This window comes from Corylus avellana, chromosome ca9 (assembly GCF_901000735.1).
Source record: "Corylus avellana chromosome ca9, CavTom2PMs-1.0".
NCBI classification, from domain to species: Eukaryota; Viridiplantae; Streptophyta; class Magnoliopsida; order Fagales; family Betulaceae; genus Corylus; species Corylus avellana.
In genome coordinates this window covers 17,259,122-17,279,654 of record NC_081549.1, presented here as the reverse complement: position 1 = coordinate 17,279,654, position 20,533 = coordinate 17,259,122, and the positions used below count along the sequence as shown (strand labels likewise).

The 20,533-nt window shown below is 35.1% G+C and overlaps 4 protein-coding genes across 4 annotated transcripts in view; 1 reads left to right on the top strand and 3 right to left on the bottom strand.

The window, feature by feature from the left end:
• The first annotated feature begins 1,062 nt into the window (after nucleotides 1-1,062).
• Nucleotides 1,063-3,637, top strand: LOC132191823 (cell number regulator 8). The gene is made up of 3 exons (XM_059606933.1): nucleotides 1,063-1,432; nucleotides 2,243-2,445; nucleotides 3,229-3,637. Exons 1-3 carry the CDS (start codon nucleotides 1,174-1,176, stop codon nucleotides 3,466-3,468), a joined length of 702 nt encoding a protein of 233 aa, XP_059462916.1. The 5' UTR covers nucleotides 1,063-1,173; the 3' UTR covers nucleotides 3,469-3,637.
• A 2,369-nt stretch (nucleotides 3,638-6,006) lies between these two features.
• Nucleotides 6,007-8,238, bottom strand: LOC132191957 (DNA-binding protein S1FA-like). Its single transcript, XM_059607106.1, has 2 exons — nucleotides 8,039-8,238; nucleotides 6,007-6,429 (listed from the first exon to the last, which is right to left on the bottom strand). The coding sequence occupies exons 1-2, from the start codon at nucleotides 8,090-8,092 to the stop codon at nucleotides 6,214-6,216; spliced, it is 270 nt and encodes an 89-aa protein (XP_059463089.1). The 5' UTR covers nucleotides 8,093-8,238; the 3' UTR covers nucleotides 6,007-6,213.
• A 3,992-nt stretch (nucleotides 8,239-12,230) lies between these two features.
• On the bottom strand, nucleotides 12,231-14,624 carry LOC132161636 (L-type lectin-domain containing receptor kinase VIII.1). Its single transcript, XM_059571796.1, has one exon. The coding sequence runs from the start codon at nucleotides 14,479-14,481 to the stop codon at nucleotides 12,343-12,345; it is 2,139 nt and encodes a 712-aa protein (XP_059427779.1). The 5' UTR covers nucleotides 14,482-14,624; the 3' UTR covers nucleotides 12,231-12,342.
• Nucleotides 14,625-18,923: 4,299 nt separating this feature from the next.
• Nucleotides 18,924-20,533, bottom strand: part of LOC132162389 (peroxidase 21) — a 2,681-nt gene continuing 1,071 nt past the window's right edge. Inside the window, exons 3-4 of the mRNA XM_059572623.1 lie at nucleotides 19,415-19,487; nucleotides 18,924-19,330 (exon numbers count right to left, since the gene is read on the bottom strand). Coding sequence (XP_059428606.1) covers nucleotides 18,924-19,330; nucleotides 19,415-19,487 — 480 coding nt within the window. The remainder of the gene's footprint in view (nucleotides 19,331-19,414; nucleotides 19,488-20,533) is intronic.

Genomic DNA, 20,533 nt, shown 5'->3' with positions numbered 1-20,533 from the left:
AAAATCCGCTAACCTCTAACCGCTAACCGCTTTTTTTTAAATATAATATATATTTATATTATATATATATATATATAATAACAATAAGTTGTGAGTTTATGACTTTTTGTTGGTTGATTGAAATGGGCCTCAAGCTTCAAGTTTAACCATATATGTTGGTTTTTTTGTTGCTTGTGAGTTTATGAATTTGTTTGTGTTTTATTTTATTTCTATGTGTGAGTTTATGAACTTGCTTCTGAGTTTATGAACTTGCTTCTGAGTTTATGTATAAGACTACAAGTGAAGTAATGATTTTGTTATAATTTTATTTGTATATTATATGATGTGTAGATTTGTAGAAGGTGGCCAACAAGATTTTGGTATATAGCAATTTTTAAAGCTAAAATGGCTAGGAAAAGGGAAAAAAAAATGTTTAAAATGAGAAAAAAAATGTTTAAAGTAAGCCCAAAACCAGCCCAAACCCGGTCCAAAATCGGTCTAAAGAAAAAAGCCCCAAAAAAGCCCAAAAAAGTAGTTAGAAAAAAAGCGGTTAGGCGGTTAACCGCTACTCGGTTAGCGGAGGCGGTTAGTAAAATTTACTAACCGCCTAGGCCGTTGCGGTTAGCGGTTTTAGCCACTAACCGCTAACCGCAACCGCTATTTCACCCCTAATTATAATCATAAAAAATGACATTCTCTCTCCTCTTACACTTTACTATGCAAAATAAATGAATATAAAAACAAAAAAAAAGGTAAACAAAATAATATTTTAATGTTTTAAGAAAATATAAAGGAAAGTTATTGTGAAGTGTATTTGAATAAGGAAGTAAAAAAATAGTTTTATTCCCTAAATTTTTTTAAAAAAAATGAGAAGAAAAATGCTGTGAATACTCATACTACATTTACGCTTATTTGATTATAATATAAAGTAAAGTTAGAAGGCAAATGTAACGTTTAAAATCATAATTTAATTTTTGTTACAAAAAAAAAAAAAAATCATAATTTAATTTGAAATTATTATTAAAAAATTTGATCTATTATTGACTTTTTGAGGGGACAGGTGTCGTGTGAAGGGTAGAGAGAACGCGGACACGGTTTGTGGCGGACCTTACAAGTTACAACTACGAGAGACTGACCCTTGGCTTCGTTTCCACACCCATTCTTCTTCTACCGTTTCAATTCACTCACAATCCAATGGCTAATCACGACGACAAGAATGACAAACACGAGGAATCGAGCCCGCTCTTGGGCAACCAGCTGGGAGAAGAGGATGCCAAGAAAGCTCCGGCTCCGGTTCCCATGAATTTAGGCGGGTACGGGTGGACCGCCGACGGATTGCCGTTGGGGCACGGGAGCGTGGTGGGCGAGCCGATGGGCCGGACCCACTGGGACTCGAGCCTCTTCGCTTGTTTCGGACGCAGCGACGAGTTCTGTAGCAGCGATCTTGAAGTTTGTGAGTCATTTCGGTTTTATTTTATTTATTTATTTATTTATTAGCTATGATTGGGATTTTGGCATTCTGTGATTTTTGGGTATTTGGGTTATTTGTGCCCGGGTTAGCTCTGCTATATTTTCCTTTTCTTTTTCTTTTTTTGCCTTGGATTTGGATTTGGGATTTTTTGTTTGTGTTGAATTTTGGTGCTAAAACATTGGATCAAAGATAAAACTTTTTTTTTGATAGGATCAAAGATAAAACTAAGCTTGCGATATCAAATCTGTTGTTTCATTTCAAAATGAGATCGAATCTGGATCTATGTTCGTGTATTTACTGGTGTGGAATGTTTGACTAGGGAGTTTTTGTCTTCTTATTTATATGTTTTAGGGCATCGAATAAAGTTCTGACTTCGGTCCGTCAGTTGCATAATGTTGTTTCTATATGAACTTTGATGAAGGATCGGTTTTTATATTTTTGAAGAAGCACAGGAGGAGTTGAAATTCTTTGATTAATTTTATTCATGAAATTTGTAAGGAAAATTGTGATGAATGAGAACTTGTAATCTTGTGATACATTACATGAAGCTCGGAAAAAGATGTCAAGAATTAAGAATTAAGATCTCCCCTTCACATGAGGTGAATTCGATTGTTGTACGACAAAAATTTTTGAACCCATTTAGAAATAATTGGATACAAAACCATGTTTCCATTTATCTTTTTCCGCATTTGGAATGCGACACTACTGAATTATGAGATTTTCTTTGTAAATTGATATATTTTTCAACTGCCATTTTCAATATTTTTTCTTAATGTTATGGCGTTTGGCTAGGCCTTCTTGGAAGTGTGGCTCCTTGTGTGCTGTATGGAAGCAATGCAGAGAGACTTGCATCTACTCCTGGGAGTTTTGCATGTCACTGCTTGACTTACGCTGGTCTATGCTTGCTTGGGAGTTTAGCCTTTCGTAGTAACTTCCTTGCACCATGCGTTTCATCCCCTAGCCGAACTGCCATTCGTCAGAAGTTCAACCTAGAGGCATGTTTCTCTCTTTAACCAACACCCCCACCTACTTGCTAGATTTTTATTTTGCATCATTGCATATGTTGTCTTTTGTGTGGTTATGTTTGTTTGTCTGCAACTTCTGGCATTTGTCAATTATTCATTTTGTATTCTGTGGCATTTCTTTCTTATTGCAAAGTACTTCTACATTCTCTATCTAGCAACAAAGCTTTGTGTAGTAACTATTTGCATGGTATCTTGTGAGATAACTGGCCTTGGAAGTGGGACATGCGTGGCTAAGTTGTATTCACTTTGCTTTTTATAAGAGAGATGCATTTTTTGAAATCTTATTTATGCATCAGTCATCATCGCTTGTTTTTGCTCTTTCCTATATTTCTTTAGTTTTGATAAATAGCACCTTCTTTTCTTTAAGCTGGTGTCATTGTGTTGGTTAGAAAAATGAAGTATTTCAATTCCAATCATGGTTTTTAGTGACCATATATTTTGGCATTGACGCCATTGTTATGAGCATATTATAACACGGGCGGATGACTTTATTAGTAGATTTTTTTTTTTTTGGTGATCATGGGCTTGTGAAACCACAGGTACTCTTAAATGTTCTGTAGGATCCAAGTGCTAACATAACTTATTAGTTGGTAAAAGAATACGGTAAAATCCCTTTCAGTCCTGCTGTTCCATGCAGTTAAACAACGTTTTTTAATAATGTAATATTATGGTAACTCTTTCAATAGAATTTTTAATAATAATATTGAATGAGAGCTCTTGAATCTTCTTATATGATATTATTATGACAAACAGGGCAGCTGTGAGGCATTTCATAGGTCATGTGGGTGCTGCGGAAGCTTTCTGGAGGATGAGGCGCAGCGTGAACAATGTGAGACTGCATGTGACTTTGCAACTCACTTTTGCTGCCACTCGTGCTCTCTTTGTCAGGAAGGCCGTGAGCTCCGTCGTAGATTGCTGCATCCCGGGTTCAATGCTCTACCAATCCTGGTTATGATGCCTCCGGTGGAGCAGAGCATGGGCCGCGGAGCCTGAGAGCTTCTTCCCATGGCGTGAAAACTTGTACTGTCTATATATGGTACCAGTGTGATATGATATTGCATAAATTGTATTGGGATTATCTGATCTTGCTTCGTTTGGGTAAACACATAAATAATGTAAACTTCAACTATATATCCTGTTTATCATACGTGATGTTTGTGGATGTCTATTGTCTTTATAATTTTTTGGTTTGGTAAGCAAATTGTTCTAATTTTTTAATATTTTCTTTTTCATCTTCTTCATTGCTCGTGTCTCTTTTTTTTTATTATCTATTTCAGTAGCTCATTTTCTCTCTCTCTCTCTCTCTCTCTCTCTCTCTCATCTTCTTGTATTGCTTGTGTTTCTTCGTGCAAATCACGAACTCAATGATTCAGAGCTATGGCCTCGTCCCCCCAAGGAGCAGCTCGCCATTCAATGTCGTACATGTCGTCGTCTTCTGTCATGAACAGGGTTGAATTGTGATGCATTCGTGTTTGTCCTCTATAGTGTCGTATTTCAACTCGGGCAGTTGAATCGGGTCCCAATCTATGACCTGAGTTAGAGCCGCTTGGATTCAGGTTTGCCATCCACGGAGGTACAGTAGTCGTCGCCGGTTGGGTTCGCAGTTGAGAAGTTATTGATCGTGTGCTTCAGATCTGGTTCCATCTGCTTGTAAGCTTCAATGGCTACTCAACAATGCTTCAAATTTGGTTTGCAGCTCTCATGTTGTTTATCATCACTCTAAATTTTGTGGTTTTTGTTCTTAATTTTCAATAGTTTTTGAAGCTATTTGCAGTGATGGTTGACTGTGGCTTAAGAAAATTAAAAAAAAAAATGCTGAAAAATAATATTTTTAAAAAATACTGAATGAAATATATATATATATATATGTGTGTGTGTGTGTGTGTGTGTGTTGAAGTATTGAAAAAGTATTAGGTAAAATAAAAAAAAAAAAAAAATTATACTTTCTCGTTAGCTAAAATAACCAAGGGTTGTTGAAGATGTTCCAAGTGATAAGAGCAATATTGAAACTGTTTACAATTTATTATCCTTTGAGATCTTTGCAAGCCAAAAGGAAAATTGGCATTGGAAACAAGCAGGAGAATTTGGGGGCTTGAGACGACGTTGCGTTGTTTCTGCTTCATTTTCCTCTACCTTTTTTCATGGCAATGGTTGAAGCACATTGAGATTGAGAGATTAAAATGTCAATACATGAGAAGGCAGCTGGTAAAGGAATAGTCAAACGAACCTTAATCACATTTGGCCACCCCCTTTGCTTTAGGTTTTATTGTTTTTTTAATCACATTACTTGTACACCGTATTTTTGGAAAACAATACAATATTAGTCACTTTAAAATAACTCCGAGTTTATATGTTAGAACTTTTTAGAGTGTTTTTTTGTCATTCAATTGTGATGTGACATAAAGATGAAAGTAGTTTTGAGTGTTTCATATTTTAAATTTTTTGTTAATTTATTATTATTATTATTATCTACTAAAAGCATTGCCAAACAAGCCATCTGACAAGATAATCATGTGTAACATTTTTCATCAAACTAACTACCAAATCTTACCTAGGAATAACTAAATATTTTTGTAATTTATAGGTCGGAATTATAGTGCTTAAGAGGACAAAAATGTAATTTACCCTTTCAGTATCTACTCCACCCCAACTAGTTCTAGGTTCAAGATTTCAAATGAAAATACTGAACACCCCGAATATAATACATTCATTAATGTTAAAAGAAAAAAAAAAAAAAAAAATTGTAAAGTTGGCACTCTCTATGTCGTATCCTGTAACCAGAGCATATTAGAACAAAAAATAATTTCACTACCACAATACCAATACGGCCTGATGGATAAATGGACATTAATTAATTACAAACTAATTGATTTGTAATTAATTTATTAAAATCAGTCTAATAAAGTAACATATTCTTAATACATGTGAAAAGCATAACATGCACTAGTAAGAAAATATATGCTTCTCATATGCTTGAGTTTTTAAATATACTCTACAGAGTAAAAACAATTCATCATTTTTGCATACCCGTTGTTCCTGCAATAGGCAATATTTTTTTGTTGTTGAGTCATGAGTGCAATAGCTAAAATTTGGAAAGTAAGAATAAAGAAAAAAATATTTAAATTGAGAAATAAAGTAGATAGCTAAAAGAAAACGTGAAATATAAGTATTTTAGAAAAAGTGAATAGCTAAAATTAAAAAAATAATGTAATTTTTTTTAAGACAAATGCTGCTAATGGTACCAACTATTTTACTAACATATGCGCACTAACATGATGATGTGAAACTTATTCATTAGAGATGATCAAAACAATTAATAAAGAAAAATGTTACGAATACCAATAAATAAACTCCACATGATGTTAATACTCGTTAATATTCATCTGATAGTAAAAGAGTTAGTACCCCTAGTATTTCTCATTTTTTAAAGCTAAAATTTGATTAAAGAATGGCTAACCCTTCCACACACCCCTAGAATAAAACAGAAAAGACAAGTAAACAACAGGGACGAACAACATGGCAAACTCCATCTGGAAAACAAAGAAAGCATTCTTAATTCTTGGTCTACCCAAACGTAAGGTAAACTTCTAATTATAAAGTTAAATTTCGATCCAGTACCAAGGGAAATTAAAGAAAGTATCATAACATTCTCTCTCTCTCTCAACACCAGAGGTAGGAAAATTTCTCATAACAAGAGTTCAACATTCAGAAGAACAAGAGAAAGCACATCTTAAGTTTCTACTCTCCAGGTGCAGAGACACCTTGCTTCAGTCTCTCCCTCTTCATCTTCTTCTTGGAGACAGGCTTCTTTTTCCTTGGAGGAATGGTTTTTTGTGCATACAGGTAAAGTACATAATTTCCAATAAGGAATATCGACAATAGCCCAACAACAACAAGCAGCACAATCAATCCTGGGTTAAACCCTTTGGCTCCGGCATCCTTGATCACATTTTCCTAATCATTACAAAGCAAAAGCAAATAATGTCATTGCAAGGACACGTCAGTCAGCAAACAACTACAATTAAGAAATCGAGAAAGGGTGACTTAACCCACCATGGGACATTTACACAATCAATCCAGCTTATGGCCTAACAACATTAACATTAGTGTTTTATTCTGTGAGGAAATGTTGTGGACCTATTATAAAGTTGGCTCTAAAACATACACAAATCGCTGAACTTTAAGATTAATTCCAGTCTAACGAAGCTCTATCATTACTCTTGATATGAGATTCATTGATTCCAGTCTAATGAAGCTCTATCATTACTCTTGATATGATTCTGGGGCATAACCTACCCCATAGTCGGTGTGGGGCTAATGGAAACAATCACATATACCCAAAAGATCCACTTGGCATTATCCGTTAGGATCAGCTCTAACTGCATTGGACAAAACTAGAAAATTTTTTATTCAATCATCTGAATCAATTCTTACTTGGTTGTCTTCAGAAATAAATAGAGTTGTTTAAGATTGAAATTGATGTGATGTCAATTTCCTGCAAACTTATTGATCACGTGTAAGAAATAACACATCTCTGTTTAGAATGATTTTTGATCAAATTGATCAACTTTTTGGTCAAAATCTATGGAATTGGTAGTAAGAAGGATGCCACAGATCTTATTTATCCTAAATTGCCTCCATGTGCTGTTTTATAGAAGCTTCTATGATTGAGAATCAAATCATTTTTTGATTTATCAACGAAGGTCTATTCAAGCGTACAATACCTTCATAGAGTAGACAGACATTTATGGAGAGTGAACAGTTTTAACATAATGCTTAGAACTTAAAAGATGGTCGACAAGGAAGGTGAGCATCTTCATGCATATTGTCATTTCTCAACAAATCATTTATATAAGATTGATCGTAGAAAGCAAAAAATAAAGAGAAATTAACATGAATATTATTAGCATCCTGAGGGTTCGGATCAATCCAAAATTTTGGTCGACTGAAAACTAATTCCTCCATTAAACAGTATGGGACGAAGACCAAATGCAATTCGTTGAATCTGAACAGAATGTGGATGATGACCTCCTCATATTGAAGTGAAATAGAACTTTGCAAGAAATTAAGACCAAAAATTCATTAAATTTTCGTTGAATTACATAAACAAAATGAATCAATGATTTAAAATTTCAGATAAGTTCCACGTTCAATATATCTGAGAAAATACAGCAGAATATATCTAAAATATTCGTCGACTGAACTAATTCCTTCTCAACTCTGTTTGTTTATGCATGAAAAGATTTCCCCGGAAAGTAAACCAAACTATAAGGTTTATCGATTTACAATTTCCAGAACCTTCCCGAACATGCATGATAAATTTTCCTCCTAAGAAAAGGCAACTTTCCTCGAGAAGGTTTTCCAGAAAATTTTCTGCCGAAACAATCAAAACGGATAGCACAAAACGTAATAACAAAGACTCGATCGATCAATACAAATCATCTGAATTATAGTCAAGAATTGATCTACGAATTGGAAACCTAAACCTTAATCCTATTAATACAGATCTCGCAAAGTAATGTAGAAAAATGATGTAGATTTAGGGTTTTGTGTGAAAGCGTACCATGCGATCGAAGGCGGGAGGGACCTTGTCAGCGAACTCGAACTCCTCGTCCATGGCTGCGACTCAGATCAGCCAAATAGATCAGCTCGGGAAGGAGCTCCTGGGCAAGCTAACCGTACGGATTGAACCAAATAAAAGCTTGGAGAAAACAAAAGGAGGGTGAGATCTGACCGGATGGAAAACAGAGCCAAAGTCTGAACAGAAATTGACACATGACTTTATGGCAGCCTGGGCAACTAATTTAATTTTGCCCCCAGCGTTTCGCTTATTTACTTTACCTGCCTTCTTTTTTGACACTATTTCCTTTACCTGCCTTAAAAGGTCATAATGCTTTAAACTATAATTTTATCTCTTCATATATATATATATATATATATATATTAGCACCCCTTCATATTGATATATAGTTTATAAATTTACGGTTTATATATTGAAATGATTCACGTTAATATTTTTTTTCTAATTTTTTTTAATCTCTTTTAAAAAATTTAATAAATTAACCATTAAATTTGTGAAGTTGATTCATCAATTCACTATAAAGATTGTTAAAAAATAGATGAAAAATAAATGAATTATATCGTTTCTGGTTTATATATGTTACAACTATCACACATATATATATATATATAATATTATTATTATTAATTTAAAAAATAAAAAAATACTACGATTCTTGCTAATGTTCTCTTAATCTTATATGTATATTGTTTTCTTCAAAAAAAAAAAAAAAAGGGATTAGTAATAAGTTTTTTTTTTTTTTGCTTTTTTAGAAAATAATATCTACCTAGGAGGCTAGGATTAAGAAAAATAATAGCATTCATTTTTTTTTTTTTAATAAGTAGTCTTATTATTTTTAAGAATAATATTAAAAACTATATTTTTATTTCATAAAACTGTTCATCAACCTCATAATATATAATTTTTTTAATATAATGATTAAAAAAATAAAAATAATAAAAAATGATGGCTCCAGTGGCTTTAGGAGACTTTCATAAGTTTTAGACTGTTAGTTATTATCAGGTCTTGAGTTCAACGTCCCTAAAGGGTCGTCCCTATGGCAACAAGCAAGGCTAACAAAGTATAAAGAGCGACACAATACAATCCTTTTTTAAGTATGGCTCTAATCAAGTGTAATAAATGTTGAAATTCGGTTTTTGTTAATTTTATTTTGAATATTTTCGAGTTCAAGCTAAATGATTTCTTTGTGGTTCATTTATTTTTCTCAACAGACTCAAGCCTGTTCACGAGTGATTTAATTAACATATTTATTTTTTATATAAAGTAAATATTATAATTATTTATTTTTTGGAAAAAATTCACGTACTCTCTTCAAATTACTACCCAATTGACAATGTTTTCTCAAACTTTCAATTGTAACAATGACTCTCATAAACTACTAAAATATTGACAAGGTCACCCCAAGGCCAGCAAAAAGACAAACAATGACCATAATTTTTTTTTTTTCAATAAGACAACAAAATACTCCAATACATTTGAAAAAAGTAAAAAAAAAAAAGAAAAAAAAAATAATTTTGTTATTTAAGAAAAAAAATTAAAATTTTTAAACACCATACCCTACTTTTTGAATTTTTATTTCTTTTTGAATTTTAATTTTTTTTTTAATTTTAAGGGTATTTTAATCATTGGGGGCATTGACCAATTTTGATAGTTTGGATAGGACATTGTCATAATTGAAAATTTAGCGGGAATATTGTCAATTAGGTGATAGTTTGAGGGGGTATGTGGATTTTACCCTTATTTATTTTTTTATTTTTTTATAAATCTATACTAATTATTATTTAATTAATTATTAATAAAATTTTATCATTTGAATTAATGTTACATAATTCAATCTCGAATATATATAAAAGCTTTGTGCTTGGAATTTGGGTCTTTATAGATTTGTTAATGGGCCTGGGAAATGAATACATATTGCAATTTTAGATTAACTACTTCCAAATTGGGCCGGCAAAATAAGTTGGCGTGTCGGGTTCTTGTCAATCCAGTTGACCTGCGAACCTGTTTATGCCAACCCGAACCTGACACGTTTATATGAACGTGTTGAACACTCAAATCCGAACATGATACTTTTTTTAACGGGTAATATGACACGTGTAACTCGTTTAGATAAACGTGTCATTTTGGGTTGGCATGACTCGACCAATGAACACGTTTAATTTAACTATCAATAGGTTTCGACCCGACTCGACTCGACAGTAAAGTCATTTTAATTTTTATGGCAAAATCCCAGCAACCAAGCAGCAATGTTTCAGTTTTTAATTGAAAAAACAATGGTGGTTGGAAGAATTGATAGAAAGCCTCCAAAACAACAAAAGCTACATCTCAACATATCTGAAAATAACTTGCATAAATGCAACAAACATATGGACAATCTATTTAGCTTAATTTTAAGATACGTGTCAAATTCCAATGGACATCTATAGCATGCAATACAAAACAAATGAATGATAATTTATTTTTTATTTTTTTGGGGTTAAAAATTTAAGTTAAAAAAAAAAATAATAATAAATGGGTCAACCCGTGAAGCCGCGAGCTGACACTATATGAACCGTTTATTAAACAGGTACCCGGATCCAGTTAACCAAAATCCTAATCTTAAAATTACGTTAAAATTGCTAGCCTTACTTCCGATGCACCCATATACGGGCCTTACTAATTACTATGAACTTTAAAGCCCAAGCTATGACCACGTGCACCCAAAAACACTGAGCTCAGCATAGATCTTCCCAAAAAGCCCAACGTAATCCAAAACCAGGAAAGTTGTTTTACCCACAGAATTTGGTTGCCGAAAAGCCTAGTTTTAGCAGATCCTGTGGGTACCCATTTGATTGGAACCATCCAAGTCCACCTGGCACTTCAAGGATCCGACACTAGTTTAGTAGTTTTCCATATTTTCCTAACCTAATCTCTTCTTTCTTACGTTATTTTTAAATTTGTAAAGCAGACAAGACTGTTGGCTAAAACGATATGCTTAATGCGTCGCATATATCATCAATGTCGGTAATGGGTACTTTTCACAGTATCTAAGATTTCGAGCCCTGTGATTTTATATGGATAAAATAATCCAACTGTTTAGCCCAATCATACCATACCACGTGACCACGAATATTTGGCACCACAAGTCACAGCATCAACAAGCCATGCATCACAACAGCAAGGAATCTCTTCCTGAGTTCTAAAGCAAAATCAATTTCTGTGTCCCAATTAGATTCAAGCATGATACACATTTTAGTTATTGCGAGAGCCCAAATATTCTCTTTTCGATTTTGTTTTATCGACCGTCTTTGAGATGTATAAGGACCGCTGTTACAGTTAATACTACAAAGATTAAGCCAATTCAAAGCGGGAATTTTCTGCGCCGTTTCGTGCATTTAAATGCAAGAGACATGAACAGAGTTAGGTCTAGTCAATGAATTAAAAACGTAGCAGATTCAATTCCGACATGGTGTGCTGGATCTGGGGCCATAAGAGCAGGAATCATAATATGTATGAAAAAATCCAAATGAGCTTAAATGGTCCTGAAAATATTCATCCAAAATAATAATAATAAATGGGTGTGAAAATGTTTAATGGTGAAAGTAGCTAATTAATCTGCTTTTGCTCAAACTTTTGAGCCAAGACTTTTTCAACAAAAGACGACCACCGAATTGCCTAGTTTTTCCTTTCAAGCAATGATTTTTTTTTTTCAACACAAACACCCATGACCCAGCCATTCAATAAATCACAAACAGTAGAAAAGAAAAGCAACCCAAAAGATGGACCAAAACAAGAAATCATGGCATGGTAGGAAGGAAGAAGAAAATGTCCACTCAATATTCATATTATTGTGCCGTTATCCGCACCAGAAACAATAAAAAGACATCTTAAAAAAAAAAAAAAGGGAACAATAATAAATATGCACTCCTTTTTGTCACTATACTTTACCAAGCCTCTACTCAAACCCTAATCTCAACTTTTGACTTATGGGGGGATTGCTTGTGAAAGCAACCACTCCCACCCCTCCACAAACCCACCTATCCAATCAATGGAAGTCGAAGAAAAGGACCTCCCACTCCACCACCATAACCAATTTCTTTTACCCCTCCACCAACCAACCACCATTCTCAGCCACTCTACAGTGGATTACAACCAAAATTGCACCTCACCCCCCCAAGGGTCCTAAAACTTGTGCTAAAAAAACTGCAGGTTAATTACCGCGTTATTATAATTTATACATAAACAAATGAATACATACACTAATAATTAAGCCAACCAAAAAGAGCAAATTCAATCTCTGGTCTTGATCAAACCATATCGGCGGCGCCGCCGTCCTCCGATGAGGAGATGGACATATTGATGAGAGCATTGCAATCAGAAACACTATCCTGAAGGCTGAGCAAGAGGTGGGAAGTGCTGAAACTCATGGAGGGCTTTGTTGTTGGAACAATGGGGACTTCAGCCTCACCCACAAGCATCTGGACGACGCCCCTCATTGTCGGTCTAGCCAATGGGTCAGGATGAGAGCAAGCCAGCCCAACTAAAAGAATCTTCCTCATCTCCCCCTCATCAAACTCACCGGCGAGCCGCGCATCCGCCGCCGCCAACAGCCTCTCTTCTCTGTGTAAACTCCAAACCCATTCCACCAAATTGCTGCAAACCCCAGCTTTCCCGGCAGCGGCTACAGTTTCTTTCTCAATTGGTCTTCTTCCGCTAGCCACTTCAAGAACCACAGCTCCATAGCTAAACACATCAGTTTTTTCTGTTGCTCTACCGGTTAGGAGATACTCCGGCGCCAAATACCCCATTGTTCCGGCTGCCACCGTTGCATCCGGGGATTTGTCGTGCTCAATTTGCCTCGCCAAACCGAAATCTCCTAGCCGGGCATTGAATCCCTCGTCCAACATTATGTTACTGCTCTTTACATCTCTGTGAATCACCTGGTTTTCGCATTCTTGATGCAAATAAGCCAGAGCAGAGGCGACCCCGAATAAAACTTTCCGCCTGTGAGGCCATGGCAAAGGCGTTCTCGCTTCGAACAGAGCTTTATCAAGGCTGCCGTTGGGCATCAAGTCGTAGACTAATAAGATTTCACCCTTCTCGTGGCACCAGCCTTGAAGCCGAACAAGATTTCGATGCCTAAGAGTTCCAATTATGGACAATTCAGATAGAAATTCATTCTTCCCCTGACTGCTATGACTGCATCTCTTCACCGCCATAATGTCGCCGGTCTCCGGCAATATACCCTTATAAACGGTCCCAAATGCGCCGTGACCGATGATTCTATTTGCATTGAAGCACTTCGTTGCCGACTTGAGCTGCCTATAACTGAATTCCTTCGGCATTTTGATAATTTCGGATGCAAGCGAATCGGGTTTCTTTACGTGTTTGATCCTCTTAGAGTACACCCAGATTAGAGCGCCGGCGAACAGAGCTAAAACGAAAGCCCCGGCAGTGACCACCCCGGCGACAGCTCCCGGACCTTCCTTACAGAGCTGGTTATGACAAGACGAAGGCTTACTTGTTTTCTGCGAGGTACTCGAAGCTGAATCGGACCCAGAGGGAGCCACCGAAGGCGGCGGTGACTTTACAGAGTTAGCAGTTGGATTCGTCAAAGTAGCCGTTGGAGGAGGGGTGGCCGGTGAAGACCCTGTCCCAGAACCCGAATTCGTGTCGAACGAAGAACTAAAGCTCCACCATTCAACACTGTGGATCTCTGTGCTCCCCTGAGTCGACCCGGAGAATCCAACGTACATAAAATCGCTCACGTACTGATCTAAATCCAAACTGAACGACAAGAGTGGTTCCTTGGGTTTCAGATTCGAGTAGGAAACCGATATGTTGAACACCTGGGTGGAGCCGTCGTACTCGATCCACGCGTTAACCAAGTTGCCGCTCTTAAGATCGATCTCAATGCCATCCAAATCGCCGACCTGTGACGAAACCATGCTGTTCAGATCCAAGCCCACGTGGTTTCCGTTAACGTCCTTGAACGCCACGTCCATCAGGGTGTCGAACTCGACCGCCACGAAGCCCAAGGGCGAGCCCGTCTCGGTGACGAGCCCGAGGAACCCACCGGCATCTCCGATGGTCTCGTCATCCGGGGAGATTACGAAAGCGAGCCCGCCGCCGATCGAAGAGGGATTTAGGTTGTTGACGGAGAAGGAGAAGAATGTTGAGAAGCTCACTGGAAAGTGGGTCCCCGGCTGCCGGAACTTCACCGGTTTGCTGTAGAGAACCCGACCGGCGCCGGAGTTGGGGACGGGGAGGTCAGGGGTGAGCCTTATGCTCCCATTGCTCATGTGGGCGTCTCCGAGGAGCTTGAGGCTGCTGAGAGTTAAGGTCCCCAAGTCGAATTCAGTGATTGCGATGGTAATGGCACTGTTGAAAAAGCACAGCAACAGAGTAACGGGAACAAAGACATTAATACCAGCAAATTTCAACATTGCTTTGTTTTATTGAGCGCCCATCAGAGAACTAAAAGCCAGACTGAATTCGTGGTGATCGCGCGAGTCTAGAAGAAGAACAAGATTGATTCACGAGGTTTGTAAGAGAGGGGATGGGAATGGGTTCTTTGCCTTAAAACAGAACAACCCAAGCAAACAAACAAGGAATACAATATGACAAGGCAGAGAATCCAAAGGAGAGTTGAAGGAGACAGGTGGATGGGTTTGGGCGACACGTATACACTCACAACGGTTATTTTTTCGCTGAAAAAGAAAGACTTTTTTTCCTCTCCTGCTATTCACACACTTTACGGGACATCTTGCTGCGCGTGGTTGCCATATCGCGTGTATTTAAGGGCATCCATTAAGTTTTGGACAAACTGAATTTTAGGAAAAAACTTTTTCAAATTCATTTTAAAAGTGACATATATTTCTTCCTCAGAATATGAGCTGTAATTTATTTTTTAATAACATGTGTTTTTATATTATTTTTTTCTAAGAAATGTTCATGGAGTCATTTTCTGACATTTTTTCGTTCATTTTTTTTTTAAAAAATTATTTTAATCCATGTAAATTTTACATATATTAATAATAAATTTCTACATTTTTATACGAAATATATATATAAGAAAATAAAGTCAAATATTTTTTTTTAATAATATTATGAATGCATGTTATTTTAAAAAAAGGACAGAGTTTTCAGGAACTTCTTCTAATTTAGTTTATAAAAATAATATGTGTTTAATAACATGTGATATGTACATGAGTTTTTAATAAAATTTATTCTAATTTTTTCCTTGCTAATAAAAAAAATGTGCATCTCATATGTTTGAAGGACACAAATCATTTGTATAAATTAAGTTTAAGAAAAAAATTTCAACCCAGTTTTAAAAAAAACAAAAAAAACTGTCTTTTAAAAATGAGAAAGGCTAAACAACCCAACACTTTTTCCAAATTTATTTTTCCAAATCATCTCATCCATTTAAAAAAAAAAAAAAAATGAACATGAGATCACATCATTTGAGAAAGAGATTTTTAGGAAAAAGTGTTGGGGTTTTAGTATTTCCCTTTAAAAATTAAGTTGTAAAATTGTAAGAAATTTTGGTCTTTTACTTTGCTGACAGGGCGCGTGTCACACGGGCTTGAAGGGTGCGTGAAGGTATGTTTTACCTTGGTAGACAGGCGAAGGCAAGGCATGACAACAATGACAAGTGATTTCAGTTAAACAGTATCATTACACTCGACTACTAGTCAACAGAAGCTAATTAGTGAGCCAGTAATAATCGTCTAGCTGCTTCTATTGCACAGTACGCAGAGTGAACCACACGCATACCGTCCACGTCAGCTTCCCCTTTCTTTCATCCACGTAAGCACTTTGAATCATAAGCACGCACGCTTTAGAATTTTGCGTGGGTTTGAGGGTTTTCCAACTTACGAGTTACGAGTTAGTTTGGTCTGTCTGTATATTCATGATGATTGCTGCAGTCGACAGCAGAGACGGTACATAATGGTGTGGTCCTTGCCCGGACCCATGGGTTGTTGGTGGACATGCAGAATCTCTGATCGTAGAAAATGTCCGGTTTCCATCGGACGGCCCAGGTGGGCTGATGTGAGTGGTGGAGAACACTGATGTTTGGCACTTTGAGTGCATTTCACAGTACGTGACGAATCTTTTATTGGATAGCTACATGTGCTCCACACCAATTACGTGTTAGTAATGTTAATAGGGGGGAAGAAGAATTTTCTTCCTCATGGTCTTCGTTCATTTTCGTAATTTAAAGTTCATGTATTTAATTTTATATTATTTAAATTTTCAAAAAAATAATATTTTCTTCCTTTTAAGTATTCATTTCATGATCATAATTCAAGGTTTGTACATCTAATGGATACATAATTTTAAAGGACAGAAATTTCTTCAAACCTACTTTAATAAATAATAAGTGTTATCTCTCATATGTTTTTTTCATTTTTTTTTAAATATTATTAAGAGTCATTTAGTGATATTCTACTAATTTAGGATCTCAAACATTAATTTTTGAGAAACTCAAAGATGTTCAATGATATTTGTCACTTATTAGAGTATGTTGCAGTAAATTTCTTGAAATTTGTGTCCAATTTTAAATTTTTAAACAAAGATGTTAATCTTAACTTCATATAGACCATTAAATGCACTAACATTAAATCATGACAATAAAATAGATACTATCAATTTCGTTTGAGATGAAGATGAAGAGGATCCTATTATGTTAATGTGAGATAGCTTATATTGATTTACTTACTCAAATAAATTTTAAACTGTCTAGTCACTTATATATTCAGATAGGTGAATCTCATATAAACTTCTTTATATTGAGAAATGTTTTGGTTTTATTGCCCTCAGCTCCGTACAAGAGATGTGCAAATTTATTATTGAATCCATGAGACCAAGATGTATATCCAACAATTAATTTGTGTGGATGATCATCCGGTCTAGTCATAATGCACATAAAGCCAGTGAGACATGGGTGGGGTTGGAGTGGGCAACTTGCTCTTGTAGACTACGTACCATGCATTATGAGATGGTCAAGTTGGTAAAACGCTCCAGATTTTTTTTTTTTTTTTTTTTTTTGAAGAAAAAAAAAAATTGGAACAATGGCATGTCACATGTGAGAAGGGGTTCTGTCATTTTCACATACGAATGGCATTGATCGTGTTTTATTATAATTTTAGGATATATTAAACAATAAAATTCTCTCAGAACCAGCTTGCATTGGAAGAAAAATGCTTATATCTTTGATAACATGCATTTTTTTTTTTTAAGTAATAATAAAAATGACTTCAATTCAAGTGTGTTGCATGCAAATAATTAAGTAATTGTATCATGAGGGGAAACAAAATAACATGAGGGGAGCATGTGATTGTATTAAAATGGGGTAGAGCCTAAAGAATAGTTACGTACATTTAAAGAGCATGCAATTGACAGTTTAAGTTCGTTTTTTCAAATGAACTTGAGAAGAATCAGTCCTTAATATTTAAGGATAAAATTATTCAAGAAAAAATAAAAAGACAATTTTATCTGTACAAATTAAAAAACTATAAATGAACAGGAGAGAATTCGATTCCTGCTCAGGCTATCGGATTTATTGTAAATTCTATCATATGAGTAGGATTTCTATGTGAAACCAATAAATGCAGGTATATATAGCATTTTTTATTATTTAATAATCACTTATGCAGCTATGCTCCAAAGGTGGGGGCAAAGTAAGAGAAATTCTTCCAAGGGGTCCAAAGCAAACATGCTAATATGAGAAACGTTCAGAGTGTAATTAACGACATGGCAACATATGTCAGAAGTTGGTCTAATATATGTTATACTAGTTTGATGGCACATGCAAAGCATGTGCATCTTGATTCACGGTCCAAGATGATGATGATGATATATATATATATATAATTTGTAATAATGCAAGTTTTACAACACAAATGTTTTTAAAATGACATACACAAATTTGTGGGTCAATTGCGCCCACTCTTTGTACATATATAGAAACAAATGTTAAAACACATCTCATGCAAGTTTTTAAAATCGTAAACAATTTTCAAGTTTAAATTTCTCATTTTCAAATCGTCAAACCACTGATAAAGTATTTTTAAACCCGCTAACACCCCATCATCAAGAAACCATCGAGATCTTACTTAGACCCTAGCCTATTGAGACCCCGCCGTGGCATTATTGGGACATCGCCATACAGTAGCTTGTTTTTTATTTTTTCAAAACTCATGCTTCTGCCTATAAATTGAGGTGGATGCTAGAATTTATAGATTCAACAACTTTACAAAGCTCAATCCGTTAGTTGTTTATTTTAACACACATTATGGCTTTTCAGCCTCTATTTGTTCTACTTTTGTATATTGATTATGAAGCGCCAATCGTTTTCATTAATGTAGTTAACAGGATCCATAGGATTTCTAACCATATTTTTAATATTTGCCTTGTATGGTTTACCTCATCACCTACTGCATATGATTTAGCAATATAATGATATACAAAATAATGAGATCAAGATGTTAATTAGTCTTATTGAGCAGAAGTGGACGTAAGTCTCTAAGATTGGACAATCTCAAACCCTTGTCTTTCACTCTTTCTTTGCTTTCCTTCTTTTATATTTTACATTATAATTTTAACTTATATGGCCTCTACCTACCAACCAAAACTAAAAAGACAACATGCCATTTTGTTTTCATTATTCTAAATGATATTGTTGAGTTCCACTTAATTCCCCTACTCCTTTTTAAAAATGATATTAATATTGTTGAATGTCGTGAATAAGGAAATAGACAGGCATTTAAGCTGTTGATAGGCCGAAAACTCCATACGATCGAGTTTATCATTTATTATTAATAAAAACTATTCATTTAATTTTTTTTTAATGAAATAGTCATTTCGAGTACAAAATATACCCTTAATTCCTATTCACATAGCGGCAATCCTTTCTTATTTCTCCTTGATCTCCGGTGAGTGGGTTATTTTCCGACAACAAAAGCACAGCCCTAGCGAACTGGTCGTGGAAGTAGCCATTATCAGTAGCAAAGTTTTCTACGTAAGGATTTGTTGTTGGGTCGGAAACCAATTGTTGATCCACTGTGAGTAAGCCCTTGTGGCCTAACAGGTTCTTGTAGTACATGTTATCAAGTATCATGGGTGTTTCACGGTCGTTCCTTGCATAAAACACTCCCTGCGGGTCAGGATTTGGCGTTGGGCATCGACCTTTTAGGTAGTCGGCGTAGTTCGGATCCAAAGTCGGGTCGACTGTCGGGTAGAGTCTGTCTACGAGATTAATGCAGTGAACTCGACCTACTGAGTGAGCTCCTGCACGGTAAACCAAATTAAAGCTCGTAATTTGAAGAAAGTAAAAAAAAAAGTAAAAAATTGCTATTCACCCTAGTGTTTGACCTTGATTTAAAATTGGATCCCAAATTCTAAATTGGTTATTAATTTCAATCTGGATACTCTGAGTTTCTGTTAACTAATTAAATTGAAGTAAAATAATGTAAAATATTGCAGTGAGATCTATCTAGACACTGAAAAATCCCTTTAAGATAAGTGTTAATTAGAATTTTACTGCAAGAAGAAGTCCACAGAACGACGACATCTTCATGACATTGTGTTTAGTTGTTAGAATTTTTTATTCATGAGATATATCACATGCATTTACCTAAAAAAAAAAAAAAAAAAAAAATGGACATAACAAAATTTTTCTTCAAATTGAATTAGAAGAATTTTCTCAAACTTACTATTAGAGCCGCATACGATTTTCACGTGCATTTTTAGTAAAGTATGTAATTCTTATATATATATAAAATTTAGTTCATGTGCTTCCCTTGTGTGGACAAGACCAAAAAAAAAAAAAAAAAAAATTAGTTCATGTGATTACATCCATTTGCAATAAAAATTTGATAATAACTCATTGTGGTATGCAAAAATAATAAATATGTCACTTTAATCAATTTCTATTCAATTTTCTTTTTACTGAAACCATTAAATGTCACATCAACACCAATTAAATTATAACACGTATACTGTCTTTTTATTAAACCCAAAACTTTATCGACTAGTTAGGAGGTTTCGCCTACACGGTAGCGCAGTAGACGAAGGAAGGACTCAAATGCTTGGACAAACCGTATCCAAGTACTTGGCAAAGGGTTCGAACCCCGAGATTTTCCTGGGTTTTATTTTTTATTTTTTGTTATCATATTTAATAGATTGAGGGAAGATATATATAAAGATGCAGCAAATTAAAAGAAATAGAAAATTACATTTTACCCTCCAAAGTTTGGGACAATTTTCAATTCGATCTCTAATATTTCAATTTTTGCAATGTACTCTCCCAAACTTTTAAGTTTTTTACAATTCGACCAATTTGATCCCAAAATTCCCATATTGCCCCTAATTTTTAATTTTTTTTTAATTTTTTTTTTTTTTTTTATAAAAAGAAAAAAACACATTGGAGGTGCAAAAATAACCAAATGGCCAAAGGGGTGGCCAGAATTTTTTAAAACTTTTTATAAATTT